This window comes from Callorhinchus milii, unplaced genomic scaffold, assembly GCF_018977255.1.
Source record: "Callorhinchus milii isolate IMCB2004 unplaced genomic scaffold, IMCB_Cmil_1.0 Scaffold4, whole genome shotgun sequence".
Lineage (NCBI taxonomy): Eukaryota > Metazoa > Chordata > Chondrichthyes > Chimaeriformes > Callorhinchidae > Callorhinchus > Callorhinchus milii.
This window is the reverse complement of record NW_024704745.1, coordinates 24872879-24895492: the sequence shown is the minus strand read 5'-3', so window position 1 is coordinate 24895492 and position 22614 is coordinate 24872879. Positions and strand designations below refer to the sequence as shown.

The 22614-nt window shown below is 40.8% G+C and overlaps 1 protein-coding gene across 1 annotated transcript in view; it reads left to right on the top strand.

Annotated features, from left to right (window-relative positions):
• The window catches only part of LOC103190020, a 40866-nt gene extending 28605 nt beyond the window's left edge, over positions 1 to 12261 (top strand). Inside the window, exons 6-8 of the mRNA XM_007910625.2 lie at positions 7082 to 7160; positions 10593 to 10626; positions 11258 to 12261. Of these exons, the coding sequence (XP_007908816.1) occupies positions 7082 to 7160; positions 10593 to 10626; positions 11258 to 11521 (377 nt within the window). The 3' untranslated portion in view covers positions 11522 to 12261. The remainder of the gene's footprint in view (positions 1 to 7081; positions 7161 to 10592; positions 10627 to 11257) is intronic.
• The last annotated feature ends 10353 nt before the right edge of the window (positions 12262 to 22614 follow it).

Below are 22614 nucleotides of genomic sequence, written 5' to 3'. Positions count from 1 at the left end.
CAATGAAGAATTAAAGTGAATCATTATTTTTAAGTGTGTATTTTTAAAAAAGGGATTATGAAGGTGAATCGATTCCATAGAAGAAGTTCTCCTCTTCTCCTCAGATTTTTACTTTCTTTGTTTCCACTAGTTCTGTCTGCCTATCTTTATATTCCATTTCATTGGTGCATGTTTGATTTATTCAGTAACTATGAATATCAGCCAGTTAGACCACAAAGCAGGCAGTTTGATTTGAGCGCAAAAAGTAGTGGGCCTTTTATATAATAGTAATGTTGTGCAAACAGTTTGATAACAGAGTATATTCTGCAATGTTTGTGTGTGTTAACACTATGTTCGCACTAGTATTTGATTTCCTGACCTTATGATATTTATCTGAACGGACCTTATATAGATCCATTTTTTATGAATTACCATGTAAAAGACAGCTATAAGTCAATATGTTTTGTCATGCCGTTGACAGCGACCATCAAGAGGGACATTTTGTCCCATTATCCAAGTACTTTGCAATAGCCCAGTACTGAATAGCACATTGCATGGATTGAATTTTTTTTCAAAGTCTAATTGGGAAAACATTAGTAATTGCAAATAAATGTGGAATGCAATGCAGATTCTTTCAAATTGGTGCTATGTTTTATTACTCAGTATCACACTAGCTATTGTTAAACCATTGTAGGTTGTGTTCTATGATTCGCTAGCTAAATCATGTGTTTTTAAAAGGAATTTTTGAAATTATGTAGGAAAGTTGGAAACATCAAACCTCTTTAATAACAAATAGCCAGAAGAATGGGTTTTGTAACTTGTTTGCGCACTTGCAAGCATGGATACCTGGAACTGATTACTGGGCAATAATCTGGCTAAGAAGCATGGATGATTCATGTGTAGAATATGGATACCTGACTCATTCCTGGGAAGTATCCTGATCAATGGATAAAGATGATTGATACAGAAAATAATTGATAAGCAATTGCGAGGCAGGAATCTGATCAAGTGTCTGTTATCTGTGACTGTAATCTTTGTTATCCTTTTTTTTCTGTTACCCTGAGATAACACCGCAACCTTGAACAATTCTGCAGTATTTATTTGGAAAAACATAATATTTGCTATGACTCCATGGAGTCTCTTTATTCAAATTTGAATCTGTTAATTTGTGCTAAAGGCAGGCCTCAGTCTTCCATTTCAACTGAATTTCCTATAAAACCTCTAGTTTGACAATAAGTTTTATGCTTGAATAATGCAAGTAAAAAATATAGATACAGGTTTGTGGTGAGTCTCAGATCTCAGGCAGACAGTCTGGAGGAAATGGTGAGGTAAGTGAAGTTGAGGTACTTTCTCACAATGAGGAAATTAAAATCAAAGAGTAACTCAATATTTGCTGCTTTCATTGCATCTGGTGGGTTACAGAGCAGGATAGGTGCACCTGGTAGAAGGGTTTTTTCTTGTTAGGGGAATAGTGTAGTGGTTGAGGGGATGGTGGGGTTAGGGATGGAGCCTAAAGAAGAAGGAGCAACAAAATCACAAGTGATCACAGGAAAGGTTTAGATTAAGACGGCCCTTCCTTCCTGTTCCAAACCTTCTGCATAAAGAAATACTTTTTGGTACCTAGCCTAAAATTGCCTCAAGATGAACGAAAATATGAATAGACCGAATACAATATAAACCAGATATCTAGGTGATGTTTTATCTTTGGACTTATGAACTACATTAAACTATTACTTTTCCAACAATAAATATTTCAACTATGCATGCAAAGGGATTTGGTGCACGAGTTTGTTGCTTGGGTCACAAATATGCCTGTATTACACATGCATTTACCTGGAATTGGCTCCCCTAATTCATTGTAACTATGGATAGCAAAAAGTGCAAAAAGGGCATAATGTGCAGCAGGAGAATTCAGACGTAGAGGCAGAGTACTCCACTTCCAATCAACATGTTCATTTAATGCCACTTTGAGAAATGCAAAATCAATCATTGACTAATGTGTGTGTAATTGGGCTCTGGCAGTAAATTACCGCAATAGAATATAAAAACTTTGAAACAGGAAGAGTGTGGGAGGATGCAATTAGACAAGTCGATAGAGCAGGAAATGCTGTTTTGTACTACCTTGTACTCTTTTTTTAAAAAATGATGGTTACGAACAGTCCAGCAGAGGATCACGTGCAAATAAAATATATCCATTTAACTAAACTTTATCTCAAAAGTGCAAAAATTCAAAGATTCAGAACACATCATCTGACATTTTCTGAGCACTTTCAGGACATTCATCATTATGCTCATTTATCAAAATAGACATTTGACTCCATGAATATATATTGCTAGCACCCCTTGATTAATGTGACTGTACATCAGTTGTTGTGAAATCCTGTCTGTCTGACCATTCTATGTCAAGGCCATTCCCTCTCTCCTAATCCCTGGCTCCCCTCACAGAGATTGTGCTAATCTGCAATATGGTGAATATACTGTCCTTCATTCTGTTTTTTTAGGTCACTATACATTTTCTTGGCCTTCGTATCCTTTATTATTAATAATAAAATTACACCCCTTTGAGCAGTACTTAATTTTGCTTAATTTAGATAGGCTGCATGGATTTTGAAAAGTATTCATCTTAGATCTTTATTGTAATCATATGATCATATGTCTTGTAAAAAGCACCCAAAAACATTTCCTGTGGTGCTCGCTCACCACTATTTAGTGGCAGCACACTACAAGCCCAAAAGGGCCAAAGACTGTGTAAATGAGAAAAAATATATCTTTGAATATATAATGTAACAATAGGGAGACTACATGTTTATTGGTTAAGATAAACAGAAAGATGTTTGGTATTGTGTTATTGTAAAACATTCAGATATTTTTGAATGGAAAATGGAGCTGAATTCAGGGTTTGTATTCACCCTTAATTGCAACAACAACAACAAACATAACAAGATTCCATTTATAGAGTGCCTTTCACGTCGGGAGGACGTCCCAAGGCGCTGTACAGTTGGGTCAGGACCCAAGCAGGGGGGAAATGGTCAGGGTGAGGGGAGGGAAGGGAGGGAGCGAGGAGGGGGTAGAGAGTCGAGAGGGGAGCTGAAGGCACGGTCAAAGAGAAAGGTCTTGAGACCGGCCTTGAAGGAGGAAAGGGAGGAGGCAAGGCGAAGGCACTGGGGGATAGAGTTCCAGAGCCTCGGGGCTGAGAGGCTGTTGGGGCGGGGGATGTGGAGCAGACCGGAGCCAGAGGAACGGAGGGTACGGGCAGGTAGGTAGGGGGATAGTAGGTCAGAAGGTAGGAGGGAGCAAGGCCGTGAATGGCCTTGTAGGTGAGGATGAGGATCTTGAATTCGATCCTCTGGGGGATGGGGAGTCAGTGGAGGCGAGCGAGGGTGGGAGTGATGTGGTCCCGAAGCCTGGTGCGGGACAGTACGCGAGCTGCAGAGTTCTGAATGACCTGCAGCTTGTGGAGGGAGGTGCCGGGAAGGCCGGCGAGGAGAGAGTTCCCATAGTCCAGCCTTGAGGTGATAAAGGCGTGGACCAGAGTTTCAGCCGCGTGAGGGGTGAGGTAGTGCCGTAGTCTGGCGACATTCCGGAGGTGATGGAAGGCGGTGCCAGTTGTGGCGCAGATATGAGGGAGAAAGGACAGCTCAGGGTCGAACAGAACACCGAGGTTCCTGACTGGCTTTGAGAGGTGGAGAGTGCAGCCTTGGATGCTGATGCTGTCAGCGCCTGAGGTGCGGAGGGGCTGACGTGAGCCAATCAGGAGGGCCTCAGTTTTACGCACGTTGAGCTGAAGAAAGTTATCTCTCGTCCAGGACTCGATGTCGGACAGGCAGGCTGTCAGGACATCGGTGGTCGTGGAGTTGAGTGTAGAGGAGGAAAGGTAGAGTTGGGTGTCATCCACATACATGTGGAAGTTAACCCCATGTCTGCGGATGATGTCACCAAGGGGGAGCATATAGAGGGTGAAGAGGAGGGGACCGAGGACAGAGCCCTGAGGGACACAGCACGAGACTGTGCGGGGGCTGGAGGAAAAGCCATTCGTGGAAACAAAGTGAAGACGGTGGGAGAGGTACAACCTAAACCACTCAAGGACAGGGCCTTGAAGGTTGAGGTGGGAGGACAAGCGGTGGAGGAGGATAGCGTGGTCGACCGTATCGAATGCTGCCGATAGGTCGAGGAGGACGAGGAGGCAGAGGGAGCCCTGGTTGCAGATGGTCAGGATGTCATTGGTGACCTTGACCAGGGCAGTTTCTGTGCTATGGACAGCACGGAAACCCGACTGAAGGGGTTCGAATAATGAATGGGTGGAGAGGAAAGAGCGCAGCTGGGAGGTGACAACTCGTTCAAGGACCTTGGACAGGAAGGGGAGGTTGGAGATGGGCCGGTAGCTTGATAGCTGCGACGCATCAAGGGAGGGTTTTATCAAGGTGGGAGTGATGGTGGCAGTTTTTAAGGGAATGGGAACAGAGCCAGAGGAGAGGGACAGGTTGACGATGTCTGTGGGGCAAGGAGGTGGAGCTGGGAGATAAGGAGTGGAGTGGGGATGGGGTGAAGGGAGCAGGTGGTGGGTTTCAGGGATAGGATGAGTTTGGTGACAGAGGGTGGGGAAACGGGTACAAAAGTGGGTAGGAGTCGGAGTGTGGGAGGGTTAGGGTTAGGGTGGATGTTGGAGGGGAAGTGACCGCGGAGCGGATTCCCTTGATTTTGGATTCAAGGAAATCCAGCATCTCCTCACAGTGAAGGTTGGAGGAGATGACCTGCGTGGGGTGGCAGGGGGGACGGAGGAGTCGGGATGTGGTAGAAAACAGTAGCCTGGGGTTGTTCTTTGCCTCCAGGATTATCTTGGAGTAGAAGGACGACTTGGCCGAGGCTAGAGTGGAGCGGTAGATTTTGAGGCGGTCCAGCCAGATTTGTCGGTGGACCGTTAGGCCAGATTTGACCCAGGTGCGTTCAGCGGCCCGCACCTGGCTCTTCAGTGAGCGGAGGTGGGTGGTGAACCAGAGGGAGGAGCGAGAGTAGGAGACAGTACTTAATTAATCAATTAAGTACAAGACAAAAGTAATCTTTTTGAGAGGGTTGCAGTTTTGAGAGTTCAAAAGCGACTCTGTCACAGCTGAAGAAACATTTTCATGAGAGTGCAATTTCTCAGAGGAAGATGCTGATCTTCTAGTGCAGGAGGTATCAGATATGAATATAAACTACTTGGAATGTCAAGCATAAGAAAAGCTCATTTGGATCTTCAAGCCCATTCCTTCCAGCAGTCCTTGTGCAGTCTTTAAAGAGAGATGAATAAATTCTAAGAAGGAAAAAATCGGACCCTCAATGCTAATCAAGTGAAACTGCAGGATATGAATCTGACTTTAAAAATAATGTTATTTGAGCCTAAAGGCTGCATTCCACATATGATATTTCCAGGGTCTTAAGGAGAAACACCAGTTTTATATACATTATACATTATGTCACCATCTCCATCTGTATATAGGGTTCCCATACCAATCCTAACCATACGGCTTCTTTTTCAAAAGAGCTAATCAATATTGTAGTAATTCTTTTTGACGGAAGTCTGTTTCACACATGTCCTACTCAGTGAGAAAATCCAGCTTCTTCAAACCTCTCACTTAAGAATCATTGATCTTTGCACTATGTTCTCTAGTTCAGAAATCACATTTTCAATTTAGTAGCCTGGTTGACATCATTCAACCTGTTTGTATTTTCAAGATCCAGATCAGGCCCTTCTCAACTTTAGAACCATAGAAATTACTTTTTCAATAAAAAGTTATAATCCTAATATTTAATATAATGTAAGTTGAAGTGAGTTTTCTGTAAAGGTTGTACGCATTTGTAGGTGAAAACAGTAGCTAATTTGCACACAACAGAGTCCCACAGCCATGAATTTAATTTTATTTGGGGGATTGCTGACCAGTGCATCGGGAGAAACTCTTTTCCCTTTTTGATAAAAGATAAGTGATAGGATCTTTAACATCCACCTGAACAGGCAAACAAGACCTTTTTCTGAATCTTCTACAGTTCACCAATGCCCTTTTGAAGGGAAGTTATTAAAAAAAGCAATATTTTGTATGTTATCTTAACAAAGATGGATATGAATCATGAAAGAAACAGGATTTAGAACTCCTAACTTAAGAAACAAATGCTGTAGAACTGTTATAATTGTGCACTGAGGTTTCTTAGGTTCCATTGAGTGTTAAAATGCCAGAGCTTTGGTCGATCAAATTACCTTTTTCTCATCCTAATGTTTTAGATGTTCTTAAATTGCGATAATTTCCCATCACAGCTTTATTCACTGATTATTCTCCAATCCTCGTGTCAAGGCTGACTTTTTCTCTGGATGGACCTTTAAAAACATAACCTAGACTTGTCGAATTTTTTTCACTTTCATTTGAGGAATCTAAAGGTGCCATTATTTCTCGCTGTGTCCTGACAAACAATTCTTCCAATTGGTCACTCACTCCATGGCTGTTCTGGGACATTGCTGTGTGCAAACTGGCTGCCGTGTTTCACCCACAAAATACACAGTCAATCTAGTTTACAATACATTCTGTGATGCAATTTAAGACGTCTCAATGACATGATAAGGTGCTATATCAAATGCAAGGATTATTATTATTATAGTCCAGCAGGTGCCCTATATATTTCTTAAAACATTTGTGTTTTTCTTTACTTAGCATAGCGGTTACCAAAAGCAAGAGTTGAAAGGAAATGCTTCCATTTTTGTTAGTACTGCTGGCAAAGCGATTAGTCAGAAGAGGAAAATATCTGATTCCACTTGGAATACTGGCATTGTTATTATCAAAAAATTAAATCTGAAATATCATGGTGGGACTGAAATTTATTTAAAATAATCTGACTTGTAGGTTACCTGAAACAGAATTCCGTGTAGCTTTGCCTTTTGCTCATTCTATTCCAGTTCTAGACTATCAGAAAGAATAATCATCCTTTCAGTATGTCTTTCAGTGATAACAGATACATAACGGAAATCTACTGTATTGAATGGCTGCATTACTGAAAAAGCAAATAGCAATACATCAAGTCAAATGAATTAAATAGTGTAGATGAAAGATTTAATGGCTGTTATGATTTATTATTTCAGGGACTTCTACAAATATTGTGTTAATCACAATATGTTTGGTGCTCCTGGCAAGTGCATTCACTTACTACATTTTTAGATGGTAAGTATACTTCAAATTGAATTCATTAAGGTTATCTGAAAAACATGCCCTTTTTGAAAATTGTCCAAAAATAAATTACATCAAATCATTTTTTTAAATTACTTTTAGAATCAGAATTGAATGCAGCTAGATATCACACTTGGAGTCATTTGCACGAGGTGCCTATAAAACATATTGGATGAAAATAGTGATGTATTAATTAACACCTATAATGTTAATTAACATACACATTCAGTGAATTGGCTGAATTTAACAACAATGCGAATGAACATAGCTGGCCCCTAGGTATCCTGGAGGTTGATTCCCTCTCCCCCACCACTCCTTCCCAATGTTGCACTGAGAAGCCAACCTTGCTGCACATTGGATCTCTGGCTCACAGAATGGATTTCCGTGTTAACAGGATGCTGACATAACTTAATCAAAAAGGGAAGAGTAAAGCCAGTAAAATGTGAACTATGCTATGATCCATCAGCCAAAAGTCCACTGCATTGCACAGTTGGCTTCTTGGCTAACCATTGAGAATTATTGACATATGATAAATGTTGACTACAGCGATATGATATATTTCAGGGACTATGTTCATTAATCCTTCAGAATGGGCACCATCTCAGATCAATGACCCACAGAGGACTGGAGTTAGCAAGCATGACAGCCATTGATGACTAAAACATCAATGTCATGTGTAACAAAATGATCTCATAAACTTCACAGTATGAATGTCCCACTAGTTATTTCAAGGATAAAACTTCATGTTGTTGTTTAGATGATAGATGTAATTCACTTGAGTGTCAAATTCCTGATTTATGTTATAGACCCTGAACTTGTTACTGGCTTGAAATCACTATCAGGTGTTCATTATTCTCCATTTATAAAGCATTTCAGTTTTACGCATTTGATACTGGAAGTCACAAAGAAAATATCAGATTTATTCTGTCATATTAAAAAAAAATGTTGATAAAGTAACTACCAATTCACATACATAGAAATAAAAGCCTCAAGTTTTCCTGCAGGTTCTTGCCTGACTATTGGTCAACAGTCCTCCAGACTGACTGGCTTTATACAATTTGGGACAGGAGCCAAGAGTGTTTGCACACCTTTGGAAATCCTCACAAGAAGAGGGATGCTGGATTTATTTCAGCAGTTTCCCACACAATATGTTCTTAGTTAGAGGATAATTTCTAGAATGAGGGCATATTGGAGGTGGAGCCTCCAGTGCAAGTTTGGCTCAATTGTCTCTTGCTTCAGTTGGCTCACTTGCACAATCAACTTAAATCAGAAGGAATTGGTTCAAGCCTTACTTTAAGTCTTGAGCGCTCATTATCTCGCTCACACTCCAGTGTAGTGTCACATAGACTGTTCATTATTTCAAAAAAGCAGGGAGTTTGCCTGGGTTCCTACCCAATTTTCTTTCCTCAACCACCAAAAGTGATTCATCTAATTACTGCTCATGATACATTGCTACCACAATTGAGTGACCACGTTTGACTCCTAACAAATATCTGGACTTCGGTAATTTTGTGTGAATTACTTTCTGATATTTCAACATGATAATGTGTTTCATCAAATGCAGACTGTATTATTGATTTAGGAGAGCACAGCTGTTATATAACTATGTGCTTTTGTATATAATCAGGTTTCTTTATTTAAAACATATTTGTTGTTTTTGAATGTACAGATTTTGCCAGACATTAGGTGATGGAATGTGACGTGTTTGGTTTGCCAAACGTGGTACAAAACAACATGGACTCTTGACTATTCATACTGCTGTATTGTAACCGTATTGATAAAAATCCTCATGAATACAATTAAGACATGACTTTAACCTTTTCTTTATTATCATCAAGTTGGCTTTGAACAAAATATCTCCAACGTGAGGTGAATCTGCATCTAGTTTGCATTTCTATATGTTGATTTCATAATTAATACTTTAGGAATATCAAGATTTAAATCACTTGTAAGACCCTCATTGCTGAGAGTTTTTATACGAGTCTTTATTCTGCATGTAAATGCTATACCTGACCTGAAAGTGATTGATGATGACAATGGATGCCCATCATGGGAAAGTGTTGCATTTCATTACGCAAATATCGCTCATCTTGGCGATTGCAAAATTCAGAAAAAAACTCCCCAAATATGTTTTTTTTAAAATAGGTCAAAATGATGTTGCATTTCTTTGTTTTAACCTTGTTCTATCTAAATCACCCTGACAACAAACACGTGACTTATGCTTCTGCAAATTACATTAACCAATGAGCTAGATATTACTGATTCAATGGCCAGGCTGAGATAATGCATCAAGCTGAAGTTCACAGTGACATAAATGAGAACTTTGTGAAAAATAATCATAGCCCATGTTTAACTATCAATAAATCTGATGTTGAAACTTTAAGTGGTTCAGTCATTTGGACCAAAGAATCATGAGTCATAGTCACAGTACCGACTGTAACTCCAATTTCCTTACCTCAACTAAATTAATATCCTCGTCCTCGGTAAGCTTGTTGGATGAAATGTTACACGTACTCAAATTTTTGACCGGATCTGATTGGTATCTGGTTGGGTTGGTTTTGTTTCGATCATGCTGTCTATCAGTAAGTAACAGAGCTGGCCTGAGGGTAGAAGGCTCAGTCTATGTTTGGTGATGACAGGAAGTGGATTTCATCGGTTTTATCCCCCTCCTCAGCCCCACCGAACCACCACTCAAAAGACTAACTCAGTGAATTGTGAATATGTGATTCACGAAAGAACTACAAAAACAAAAGATTGCTATTTTTTAATCATTAGTCTAAACTAGATCCCGAAGGTAACAAATTAAGAATGAGTGTAGGGTGAGCCGAGGGCCATCCAGCCCCCAATGTGCCATAGTCCTACATAAGTCAATACTTCCAGAGACCTGACATTCCACCTCGTCTTAGCCTGTAAAACTATTTTGCCTTAAAATTGAAAATTGCATAGAATTGTGGAAAATTCTTTAATTCAAAAGCAAGTTCTTCTTAATAACTGTGGAAACTAGCTTTCAAATTAAGACTGGATTTAAGAACTTTCCACAAATATGGAAATATTGCACAACCTTAAATTTTAAGATAAAATGATCTTAACGGGCTAAGATTAGGTAGAATTTCAGGCCTTAGGAAAATAGATGAGATATCATTGGAATATTGTATTTTTGTCATAAAATGTTATATGTTAATGCACAGAACTATCCAGTTCCTTCATTAAACATTTTTAATCCATATATTTGGGGCATGATATTTTAATAACACTATACAATGAATGGGCATGTGGATTATCACGGTTAATGGTAGTAGTGAAGATTTTAATTGATATCAAATTGTGAAATATATGCTAAAAGTGACCAATACTGAAACATAAGCTGGTAAAAATATTAAAACACTGATAACACAATATATTAAATGTTAAATATTTGTATTTCAGGCGAAGAAGAAAACAATTAATTGTTATTCCCCAGGTAAGAGCTAACACTTAAGTTATTTGACTGCATTTTCTCTAGAGTAAATACTTCCCATTATTTTTTTTTGGGGGGAGCAACATTTACAGAATGTGATGTGAATGTGATTGCATTGAGAGAAATATGGAGTCAGTTTTCTCCTGTACATTAATATACAATTTATACAATACATTGTACATATATGTATGCCATATATGTACAATGCATTGTACACTGGGGATGGGGGGGAAGGAGCGCTGAAGATGGTGGTGGGTGTGGGAAGGGAGGTGAGGCGCAGGAAGATAACTGAAGACACCATCAAAGAAACAAGTCTGAGGGTGGGTATTGAAAGTGAGGACGGAGGGTGTAATTCAGAGGGACTCTGGGGTGGAGTTACAGACAGGATTGACAGGAATGGCTCATTACTTTCAACTGCACTTCAGCTGCTAGCAGTCAAAAAAGTATTTTATTCTGATTAAATAATTAAGATACTTCCATTGAGGATGAATTTGTTATCCTTGAAATTGATAGATTTCTTCTTGGTGGATGTGATTTCTTTATTATCATTTTCTCTGGTAAGCTTTGTATTCCTGCTCTACCTATTATAATCTGTCTCACCAGCCAAAATGATTGAACATTTTATATCTTCCAGCAATATTCAATACAAAACCCTGGATACCAGAATTCTAGAGTAGATATTGATGGCATGCAAGCACCACAGCATTGCAGAGAAGGTGTGATTTCCATTGATCAACCAAAGGATTCCAGAGAAGCTGCTGATTTTATAAAGACAACCCTGGACTTCAAGGGAGATGCCAGTAGTTGCAATGTATCTCATACAGAAAATGTCAATCCACCTGAAGTTTCTCAGCAAACTACTGATTATCACAAATTTGACACATACTCTGGGACTTAATCCAATACTAACAAAGAGGTCTAATTTGCGATAATCACAAACCAGATTTATTTCATAAATTGCAATTTCTGGTCTGTGAGATTCACAGCGCAATCTGAAGTCCCCAAAGTATGAATCACAAGTTGTAAAGTGTGAAAAAAGGCATGCAATACAGATGGGAAACACATGGCTGTTTTGCTCATGACCTTTTATTTGATTGATTCCAAAGCAAGCATTTACAGGCCAACCCTGTTATGACACGGTGGTTTGGGGCCATTAACTTAGACCCTGAATTTTAACTGGGCACTGTAACCATAGCTGCCATTGAACACATTTGGGGAATCAGACTGCTGCTCACATCACTTCCTGTGCCTAGTGCGCTCACATTGCGCACTGGAAATCATATCAATAATGCTTGCTATTCATAAAGCCAGGCAGTCAGAGTCAGAATGTAGATGTATATAGTACTTTTGGTATTCAGTCCATAAGACAACCTATGGTGCAACTGCTCTATAAGAAGATCACAATGATTTATAATTGGATTTTTCTGTATTTCAGCATTAGTAAATACTCATTCTTAAGATAAGAAGACCCCACAACAGTTGTTTAGTTTTCAACCACATTGCAATGGGCAAAGCTTGCAGTTTAGAATGATATTAGATTAGATGCAATACTGATGATAGAATTTTATATATCTGGTGGCTTTATATGCAAAACATTCTTAACAGCTTATACTGTATTGGATTTTATGAGAAAATAAAAAGCTGTTATGAAAAATGTAATGTCCAATGTGTTGGTATTTAGACAACTGTGGGTAGTAAATTCAGCTTCTAAACTGCGGTATTTCAGAAAAAAATGTCCTTATAGGGCAAAAAGTTAGATTATTTCAATTGTTGGTTATGACAATGCAAGTACTCATGTCAGAATGCAATTAAAATGATAAACTGCTTACAGTTTTGGAGGCAATGCTGAGTTGAGCACTTCCACTTGTTATTGGGTATTATACTACCCCAGGTTAAAGGAATGAAAGTCTCCTTTCTCAGCTACTTGAAATGGGCATAAATGGGCTCTGGGAATTTTCAGTCCAAATCCAGCACAAAAGTGCCAAATCTTTGCCAATCAACGCTGTCAGAGAGGTCATAAAAATGCCTGCTTATGGAAGTGGACAAATCACACACATCGAGAGGTCAAATGGACAACCAGAAGTGACAGGTGAGCTCAAGTGAGAAGAGGTAGCCCTGGACGATGAACCAGTCACTGTCTGGCAGCTACTGTTTCTTCTGTTTACCCTGGAATCACAGATATTTTGAATAAAATGGTTAGCAACACAGCTTTGTTTCTAGATCAATATTAACAATGAGTGATTTCCTCCTTAAAATTCAATGATAAATGGTGCATGTTAGAGTTAGGGAAATATGCAGAGCCGGAAAACATTTGTTAATTTATTGTGTTTTGAAAATGAACTGGATTCCTGTCCCATTTTGGCTTTTGTACCAGAATTTTGAAAAGGTTGTTACCTGAGGTTTTGTATAGTAATACCAGAGTTTCAGGCAGCAACTTTTAAGTCATTGGAGCTGATTTTATTTTAACTGCTAAAAAATTTTTTGCTATGGCTTTTTAATGGGAATATACCAAAATCATTTTCAATTTTAACAAACCACTGTGTGGAGATAAAAGTGTTACCCAAAAACTATTGGTATCACACTGTAACCTTTTGTAACCATCCAGTGCCTTGGCAACGCTGTAAAGGTTAAGAAACTATATAAAATGACGTTGTGTGAGTCATTCAACATCATCAAAGAAACAAAACTTCACATCTTTGAGATCTAAGAAACTCTAGGTTCGAAATTTCTGGAGCTAGTGTCAGTTTAGCATTTTTTTAAGTCAGTTCATTTGCATTTGCATATTTCAGGAAAAGTACAGGTTTCCCTGCAAATTTACAGGAAATTACCTGAGGAAGGAAGTCACCACATAATCCTCATGTTCCTCATCCATCAAGTGCTGGTATCCATTCAGTATGTTTCCACAGGTGCAGTACATGAGAGTATGGTTTGATGACTGGTATCATTAAGTATCTGTTAGCTGCTCTCAACAGCTTGAAGGAAATTCTCAACTTGTGGATGAGAACCAACATTTTTTCTGGTGCTCCTACTAGAAAGAAGTTCACAAAGTCTAGAAATAAAAGTTTGCTATCTACTGCAGCCCTTTTTGGGAGCAAAGAAGCTGCTGTTTTCTCAATCCAACAGACTATTAAAATGGTTTATTTTAGAGGTTGGGAAAGATATATAAAGATGGAAGAGTTACCAACCCCTCTCCCCCCCATTGTGAAGAGTGCTAAATAAATGTAAATTGTTGTTATTGTTCCCTTTTAGGTGAGGTGCAGTGAATATGGTACCAAATTCCAAGTGTCTGCACTTCAAAGAAAAGCCTTGTATATGATAAAGCTCCTTTCACATCAGGTTGGGGTACATGTTCCTTTAAGTAAGACCTACTATTATTATAGTATTAAATAAGCTGTTCTAAATATAAAAAAGCATCTTTCCTTCATTCTGGAGTTTCCATTACCTCTTGGTTGAAAAGTCAAGTTATTGGTGGGCTAAATAAGTTTGATACTAAAATATCAGATTTGAATTTCTACTCTGCAAACATTCAACTCTTCTATCAAGCTTTTGGTCTCTGTTGTAAGAATTATTCTAAGGCTCACTTATAGTTCTCCTACTATTTAATTTAGAAGTGATCTTCCGTACAATTTTCCCCAATTTTATTGAATCATGCTCTCTCCAAACAAATAAATAAACTTATTTTGGTTTAATTGACCAAACCCTGTGTTGAATCGCATCACTTCTGTCTTCTGGGAAAGACTGGGCACACTGCCAGAGACTGACAACACGATAATGTATTCATCATTCAAGATTGTTTCGTTGGATCCTCAAATAGGCAAGCTATTTATGAAGGTTGATACTCCCCAAAAGGTACAGTTCAATTCAGAGTGAATTTATGTGAAATATGAGCACAACTTTAAAAAACAAAGTTCCAGGCTTTTGAATTGTAACAGAGAAACATTGCAACAATACATTGTATATGTGTATACATATGAAAAGGCTTTAGAAAGACAGGCACCTTTGCTAACGTCTATAGTATCCACTATACCTTCAGGCAACCATATGCCATCCATTTTTAATATAGTGAAAAAGTTGAAAATGAAAGGAAATACACATGAATGGCAAGTTCATTTTGCAAGCATTTGGTGTTGTCGATTGCCTTTTTCTTATATGTTACTTCAATGTTACCAACTCTGGGAAGCATCAATTTGCTCAGTGTAAAAATCACAAGCAGCTGATTGGCATATTTCCTGCCCTTTTTTTCTCAGTGTCCATGACCACTGATGGGAAAAAGTTAACTATTGTTGACTTATTGGTTTCTACAGCTAATGTAGATCAATGACTGTATGAAACCTTTGTGTATTTAATGAAAATAATTTGTCACACAATCTCACCTGACAACATCAACACATAGGATTGGAGTGGCCTCTAGTGGCTCAAATCAACAAAATAATGATCAGTGTTGTTGAAATACTACAAATCGTGTATCTAAATAATTTGTTGTTGTTGTGATTTTTATTATTAAATTGCCTTTTCCCCCACTGAGTATTATCCACAACTGACAGGATAAGGCCAACCTGTTCCTAGATCCTGCTAATAGTGTTCTTCCATTGACCATGAAAAAAACTGCACAATAAGGCGGGTTAGACTCCCTTACGCCCTCACTGCCACTCTGCGTTTCCCATGAGATTCAGTCAAAGAAGAGAAATTCCCCAGCTGGTGAACTGTAAAGGACTCTGTATCCCACTGGACCATTGTGGAGGCAGCAACCCACTGCAGCAGCTGAGCTGCCTTTTGGGCATAATCTTTTGACTCAATTCTCATCCATCACATGAATGTTGTAAAAAGCAAAGTTAGAACAGCTTTGCAATAGTACAAATTTTACATAGTCCAGAAGAATGCCATCACTGCCCTCACATATGATTCTGCTGCAGGAAACTCAAGGGTGTACACCGAGCCTCCAGTTAATATTTGCTTGCCCTCATTTCTATTCTGTGGTTATGTGCGCGGAAAAGCTCTTGAATAACCTGTAAACGTAGCTAGGTTTGTTTATAATAAGTGCTTGCAGAAAGAGAACACTGAGCCAAGTCAGCACTTGCAAGAACTCCAGCTTCAGAGGGAGGCAACCCTTTGGAGTTGAGTTGGCTTCAAGGTGAACTACATGACAATAGAATAATGGAATGGAGTTAATGGAATGGAGAAACCTTGGGCAAGTTTCCTTACTCCACACGCCTGATAATAATCCCTCAAGAAAGAAACAATAAAAATTTGGTCACTCAATCCATGACTGTTTGTGGGACAGTGCTTAAGCCAGGCAGGACCGTAGTACACTTGGGCACTATTGAAATCAGACCAGCCAGCTTGGCCATTCAGTGGAATATGAGACAAGGATTCTTTCCAATTAACAGCAATAAAAAGTAGAACTTTATACAATAAATTTACGTCTAGCACAATTACTGATAATCAGAAAATGTGGGCTTATCACAGAAATGTCAGTGATGAATGTCAGCAGACTAAAAATATCAATTTAACTATAGTAGTTTTTATAGGATGGATCACACCGACTCATTTTCATAAATTGTGATGCCTGCACTGTAAGAACTATAGATCAAATTGCTTTTATCCACACTACATTTTATCCTACAGTTTTTTGATTGTGAAGGACACTCTTTCATGGATGCCAGAAAAAATACAATGGACGTGTCCAATAAATCATTGGTCCTATTGTGGCTGCTCTTCTGTTATTGGGGAATAGGTTGTGTTTTGCAGAATCAGAAACTTGATGGACTTTCACGACTCTATTAGCCTACAAAAATTCAGTCACTACACTTTACAGAGAATCCTGTGAAGCACTTTGAGATGTCCTCCTGACTTGAAAGATGCTATATCAAATGCAAGGATTACTATTATTATAATACAGTAGTGGTGCAATCTCTCAAGACAGGTCCAGCATCTAGCTCGTGAAAACTATCATATCACATGTTTTTTTTTTGGTCAGCCAGACCTCCTAACCCCCTACCATCCTGCTCGCTCTCTCCTCTCAGTGGGTTCCTGCCTGCTTCACATCCCCCGCCTCTCTCTAATGGTATGTTGGCATTTCTTACAAAAGGGTTAGAATATGAGTTGGGAAATCTTGCTGCAACTGTATAGGGCCCTGGTGAGACTGCACCTAGAGTATTGTGTGCAGTTTTGGTCTCCTTATTTAAGAAAAGATGTACTTGCCTTGGAGGGGGTACAATGTAAATTCACTAGGTTGGTACCTGGGATGAGGGGGATGAGTTATGAGGATAGGTTTAGCAATTTAGGCCTATATTATCTAGAATATAGAAGAATGAGAGGTGATCTTATAGAAACCTATAAGATTATAAAGGGGCACGACAGAATAGATAGTGGGAGAAACTATAATCAGGGTCACAGTCTTAAAATTAGGGGTAAACCCTTTCGCACTGAGTTGAGGAAAAACTTCTTCACTCAGAGGGTAATGAATTTATGGAATTCTCTACCCCAAAGGGTTATAGATGCTCAGTCTTTGAACATATTCAAGACTGAGATTGATAGATTTCTTGTGGATAAAGGGATTAAGGGATATGGGGATAAGGCGGATAGGTGGAGTTAGAATAGATCAGCCATGATCCTATTGAATGACAGGGCAGGCTCGAGGGGCCGAATGGCCTACTCCTGCTCCTAATTCTTATGTTCTCTCGCTCCACTATTGGCGGGCAGGCCTTCTGCCACTCTGCCCCCACCCTCTGGAACTCCATCCCGCAGTCCCTGGACCTCACCCCCTCACTTGCCTCTGCTTCCCCCCTTTCCTTCCACCCTCCCCGATCCTGACCTTGCAGCTTGGTCCGAAACTCTGTCTGTCTAGCGCCTTGGGACGTCCTGCCGACCTGAAAGACGCATATAAATGTAATTGTGTTGTTGTTGTTGATGTGGTGACACATGCGGAAACCCATCACTGTGCTTAAGAATATCCAAACCAAGCTGAGAAATCCATGCATACTACCTACACATGGAAATTCCAGAGATTGATTGTTGGAATGGAAAGTGCATACTCTCCCTGGAGGGACGCATCCTGCTTACCTAATTCTGGAAATTATTAGGCGCAGGTTGGCAATAGCCAAGGCTTGGGGACCCCAGAGTGTGTGTTCTGGTACTGCTGGAGTCTGACCAGTTAAAACCACATAGGTTCCCATTGATATTGCTGTCCGGCAAGCTTTCCCAATGCTTGTCCAGCTAGGACCAAGCTACCCATTAAGGCTTTGGCTTGCAGGGTTAATAGCAGTTGAGTGGGATGACTCCCTACCCCCAGTGACTGGTCTGCTCTTCCAGGTCCTGCCAATAGGCCCTCTGTGCTGTCATCAGCAGTGTCCTGGCTCAGGAACTGGCCTACCGAGACTGTCACAGAGGGCTGGCTCGATTCCGACATTCCATTGACAAGCATGTCACATACTGCAAGGCCACAATACTGGATTTATTTTATAAAATCTGTAATGTTGTGGTGGGAAGATGGAAGGGTGGGTGTTCTGGAAAGGTGAGATCAAATGGATTAAAGTGTCATATTCATCTGAACCGTTCTTGTAATTTTGTGATCTTGTGACGTATTATTGTAAAGCTTTTTTAAAATCTTTTGATTGCCTTAATGTTAAGTTGTGCTATTTAGGAGGAGGAAGGATGTGTAGGAAGAGCTACAGACAAGGACAGCTTGCACAAAGTTTCCATGTTCATGTTGCCTACTAAGTAGGCAACATGAACACTTAGTTTGCTGGAAAACACTTAGTTTGCTGAGGTGGAGGGAATTATATCCAACAGGTAACATCTGAGAAACTTCTTAGTCTAATGGAATTTAGGCAGACAATGATCGGTTTTCTATTGAGAACCATGACACCTTCCTTCAACAGTCCATCAATGGTCTCAGCAAGCTGTCCAATGAATGAATAGGTCAACGCCCACAAAAGAGTCTCAGTCAACTGGAAAGTCAAGCTTCTCAATCAGCAGACACCACTTGATAGTAAATTGAATTATTGTCTGGCTATGATCTGTCCAACACCAACTTCCCCTGCATTTGGTTGATCCAGATTTGCAGAATAACCACAATTTAGGTGCATATTTATCACCAATTGTACAGTTATAGATTGTGGTGAGAGGCACAACAAATTGCACTGGAGCTCTGCTGGAGGAAGTAGTTTTGGGAGCATGCAGCTCACATCCATTACTGTATAAACACAGCCCGTGTGAATTGCAGAAGACTCCACTCCCTCTGTGGTCTGATGAAAGCTTTCAAGGTGTCTTTTGGATTGCTCAGGAACTTTCACCAGGTGGCAATTTAAATGTTATTAAAGGGTTTATCATGCAATTTGCTCTTTAACAAGTTTAAAAGTGTAATAATTTGGATTGGAAATCAGGCATATTATCAAAGTTTATTGGCATTAGTTTATTATCATTATTGTTAATAACTAAAACATATTTATTATAGGTTATCAAATGCTCCGAGACACTACCTTGCGTGAAGCGGCACTATATAATTGCAAGTTGTTGTTGATGCTGTTGTTATTTACAGCTCCTATACAATACAGTGGGGTGTGGGAAGATTGGATTTGGCCTGCAGCTCCACATTACTGCACTGTTGAGTGTAGTTGTGCTTTCCGTTAAGGAGACATCATTTTCAGGTTTTGCCAAAATACACACAAATAATTTGAGCATTGCAATCATTGCTAATGATTTTCTCTTGCGAATCATTTTTTCAATGTTTTTCAAGTTTAGCGTTGGCATCAGTCAGGTAAGTCTGGAACTAAAATTAAAAAAGATGTCTGTTTGAGGTAAGCAATGTGGCTGACAATTATTTCTGGCAATGCTATGCAGTGTTATCTTTTCTCCCTCACTAATAGCTCAAAATTATAGCAAGCTGAGCTCTATGGCTCCATTCACTAAGGTTATTCATTTTACTTTATGGTGATTATTGTCAAGCTACATTGTAAAATAAAAGAAAACCAGGAATTGTCCTGTCAAAAGTAATTGATTTTTTGCAGGGGTCTGCCGGGTATTTGACACATCCGGAAAACCATCACCATGGAATCTATACCAGAATGAATATTCCATGCATGCTACCTACCTACACATGGAAATTTCCTTGTGTCTGGAATGGAATGGGTACCCTCTCCATGTAGGGAAGGAAACTGCTTACCTAATTCCAGAGAATATTAGGGGCAAGCTGACAATAGCCAGGCTGTGTTTTAGGATACTGCTGGAGTTTAACCAGCTAAAACAACATAACTTGCCATTAAAAGCAATGTCTAGCAAGTTTCCACTGCTTGTCCAGCTAGGACCATCCTTTCCATTAAGGCTTTAGCTTGCAGGCTTAACAGAAGCTGAATGGGAAAAATCTCTGCTCTAAGTGATTGGGCTACTCCTTTAAGTCTTGCCATTGAACAACAACAACAACAACAACAAGATTCCATTTATAAAGCGCCTTTCACGTCAGGAGGATGTCCCAAGGCACTGCACAGTTGGGTCATGACCCGAGCAGGGGGGAAATGGTCAGGGTGAGGGGAGGGGAGGGAGCGAGGAGGGGGGAAATGGTCAGGGTGAGGGGAGGGAAGGGAGGGAGCGAGGAGGGGGGATATGGTCAGGGTGAGGGGAGGGAAGGAAGGGAGCGAGGAGGGGGAAGAGAGTCGAGAGAGGAGCTGAAGGCTCGGTCAAAGAGAAAGGTTTTGAGACCGGCCTTGAAGGAGGAGAGGGAGGAAGCAAGGCGAAGGCACTGGGGGATAGAGTTCCAGAGCCTAGGGGCTGAGAGGCTGAAGGCCCGGCCACCGATGGTAGGGCGGTTGGGGCGGGGGACGTGGAGCAGACCGGAGCCGGAGGAACGGAGGGTACGGACAGGTAGGTAGGGGGATAGTAGGTTGGAGAGGTAGGAGGGAGCGAGGCCGTGAATGGCCTTGTAGGTGAGGATGAGGATCTTAAAATCAATCCTCTGGGGGATGGGGAGCCAGTGGAGGCGAGCGAGGGTGGGAGTGATGTGGTCCCGAAGCCTGGTGCGGGACAGTACACGAGCTGCAGAGTTCTGAATGACCTGCAGCTTGTGGAGGGACGTGGCGGGAAGGCCGGCGAGGAGAGAGTTCCCGTAGTCCAGCCTTGAGGTGACAAAGGCGTGGACCAGAGTTTCAGCAGCGTGAGGGGTGAGGTAATGCCGTAGTCTGGCGATGTTCCGGAGGTGATGGAAGGCGGTGCCAGTTGTGGTGCGGATGTGAGGGAGAAAGGACAGCTCAGGGTCGAACAAAAGGCTTGCTTGTCTGTCATCAGCGGTGCCCATAGCAAACCCAATTGAAACTGAACTACGGAGACCACCATAGAGGATTGACTTGTTTCCCACATTCTTGTGCCTAGCATGTCTTCCTAGAGGCAATTCGAAGGAGACTTCACTTACCGCTCTCATTCCAGCTCTGCAAAGAGCATAGTCAAAATAAATTGTAATGAATTGCTTTTTATATATCACTTACTTAAATTCTCTTTTTCCAATTGAAGTTACTGTATAAAATAAAATCAGCAAAACTGTTTGCTGTGATAATTATCATTTCGACACTCAAATATTGCGCACAGCAGTGTCCCACAAACAATCATGGATTGAGTGACCAAATTTTTTTTATAATTTATTTTGAAGGAATTATTACCCTCGGAAAAGCAATCAGTCAATCAACTAGCAACTTGGGCTACTTACTGCTAAGAAACAGAGGCGTGTGGAGTAAGGAAACTTGCACAACGTTTCACCCTGCCAGGAATGAAACCCAGGTCCTCTCTCTTGCGAGGCGAGTGCTCTAACCACTAAGCTACAGGGCTCCACGCATTGGACTCCAATATTCTCAATAAACGCATCATATCCAGGCTCACTTACACTAACTCCCTGCTTGTCGGCCTTCCCAACGCTTTCCTACACAAGCTGCAGATCATCCAGAACTCTGCAGCTCGTGTCCTCCCCGCAACAGGCTCTCCATTGCCTTGGTCCTCGCTATTGGCGGTCGGGCCTTCAGTATCTCCACCTCCACCCTTTGGAACTCCATCCCACAGTTCCTTTGCCTCGCTTCCTCCCTTGCCTCCTTCAAGGCATGTCTTCTCTTCGACCGTATCCTCGATCACCCTTCTACCCCTACCAACCCTGCCCTCTCTCTACCCCTCCTGATCCCAACAGTATCAATCCTAGTAGGAAAAAAAACTAATTATCCAAAATCTAGACTGAGGTCATACATAAAAGCAGACTGTTTTATAATAAATAATAAACAGGACTGTTTATCTGTAGAATGTGGCTCACCTGCTGCTGTGAGGTACTGAGATGTAAATGCTGACAGTTCTGCTGCCCTCCTTGTGGGCGGAGGTAAGTGGGGTCTCCTTCAGAGCTGAACTGGCACCAAGGTGACATGCTTGACAATGAAATATCCGAATTGAATGGTAGTTTCAGTAGTCCAGGACCTGAGCTAGGCAGGTCTGCAGTACTCCAAGGCACTGATGATAACAGCACAGCCAACTTGGCTCAGGACTTCAAGGGTCAGTCCATTCACTGGGGGCAGGGGTTCTTCCCATTCAACTCCTGGTAACCTTGCAAGCCAAATGGGTAGGGTGCTCCTTGCTGGACAAGTAGCGGGAAAGCTTGCTGGACAATATGTTTAATGGCAAGCTATGTAGTTTTAGTTGGTTAGCCTACAGGGGTACTTCAGCACACACTCTGGGGTCTGCAAGCTTTGGCTCTTGCCAGCCTGGGCCTAATACTCTCTGGAATTAGGTAAGCAGGATGTATCTCTCCAGGGAGAGATTTCACATTCCATTCCAATACATGGGAATTTTCATGAATAGGTGGGATCCAAGGAACTCTCAGTTTGGTTTGGATACTCATAGGTATGATGATGGGTTTCCACATGTGTCAGACACCTGTTTGATACCAAAAATTCTGCTGCCCTCAGATTTAACTGAACGGATGTGGCCGCATGACTTACAGGATACAGAATTAAACTTTGTGGTGTAACG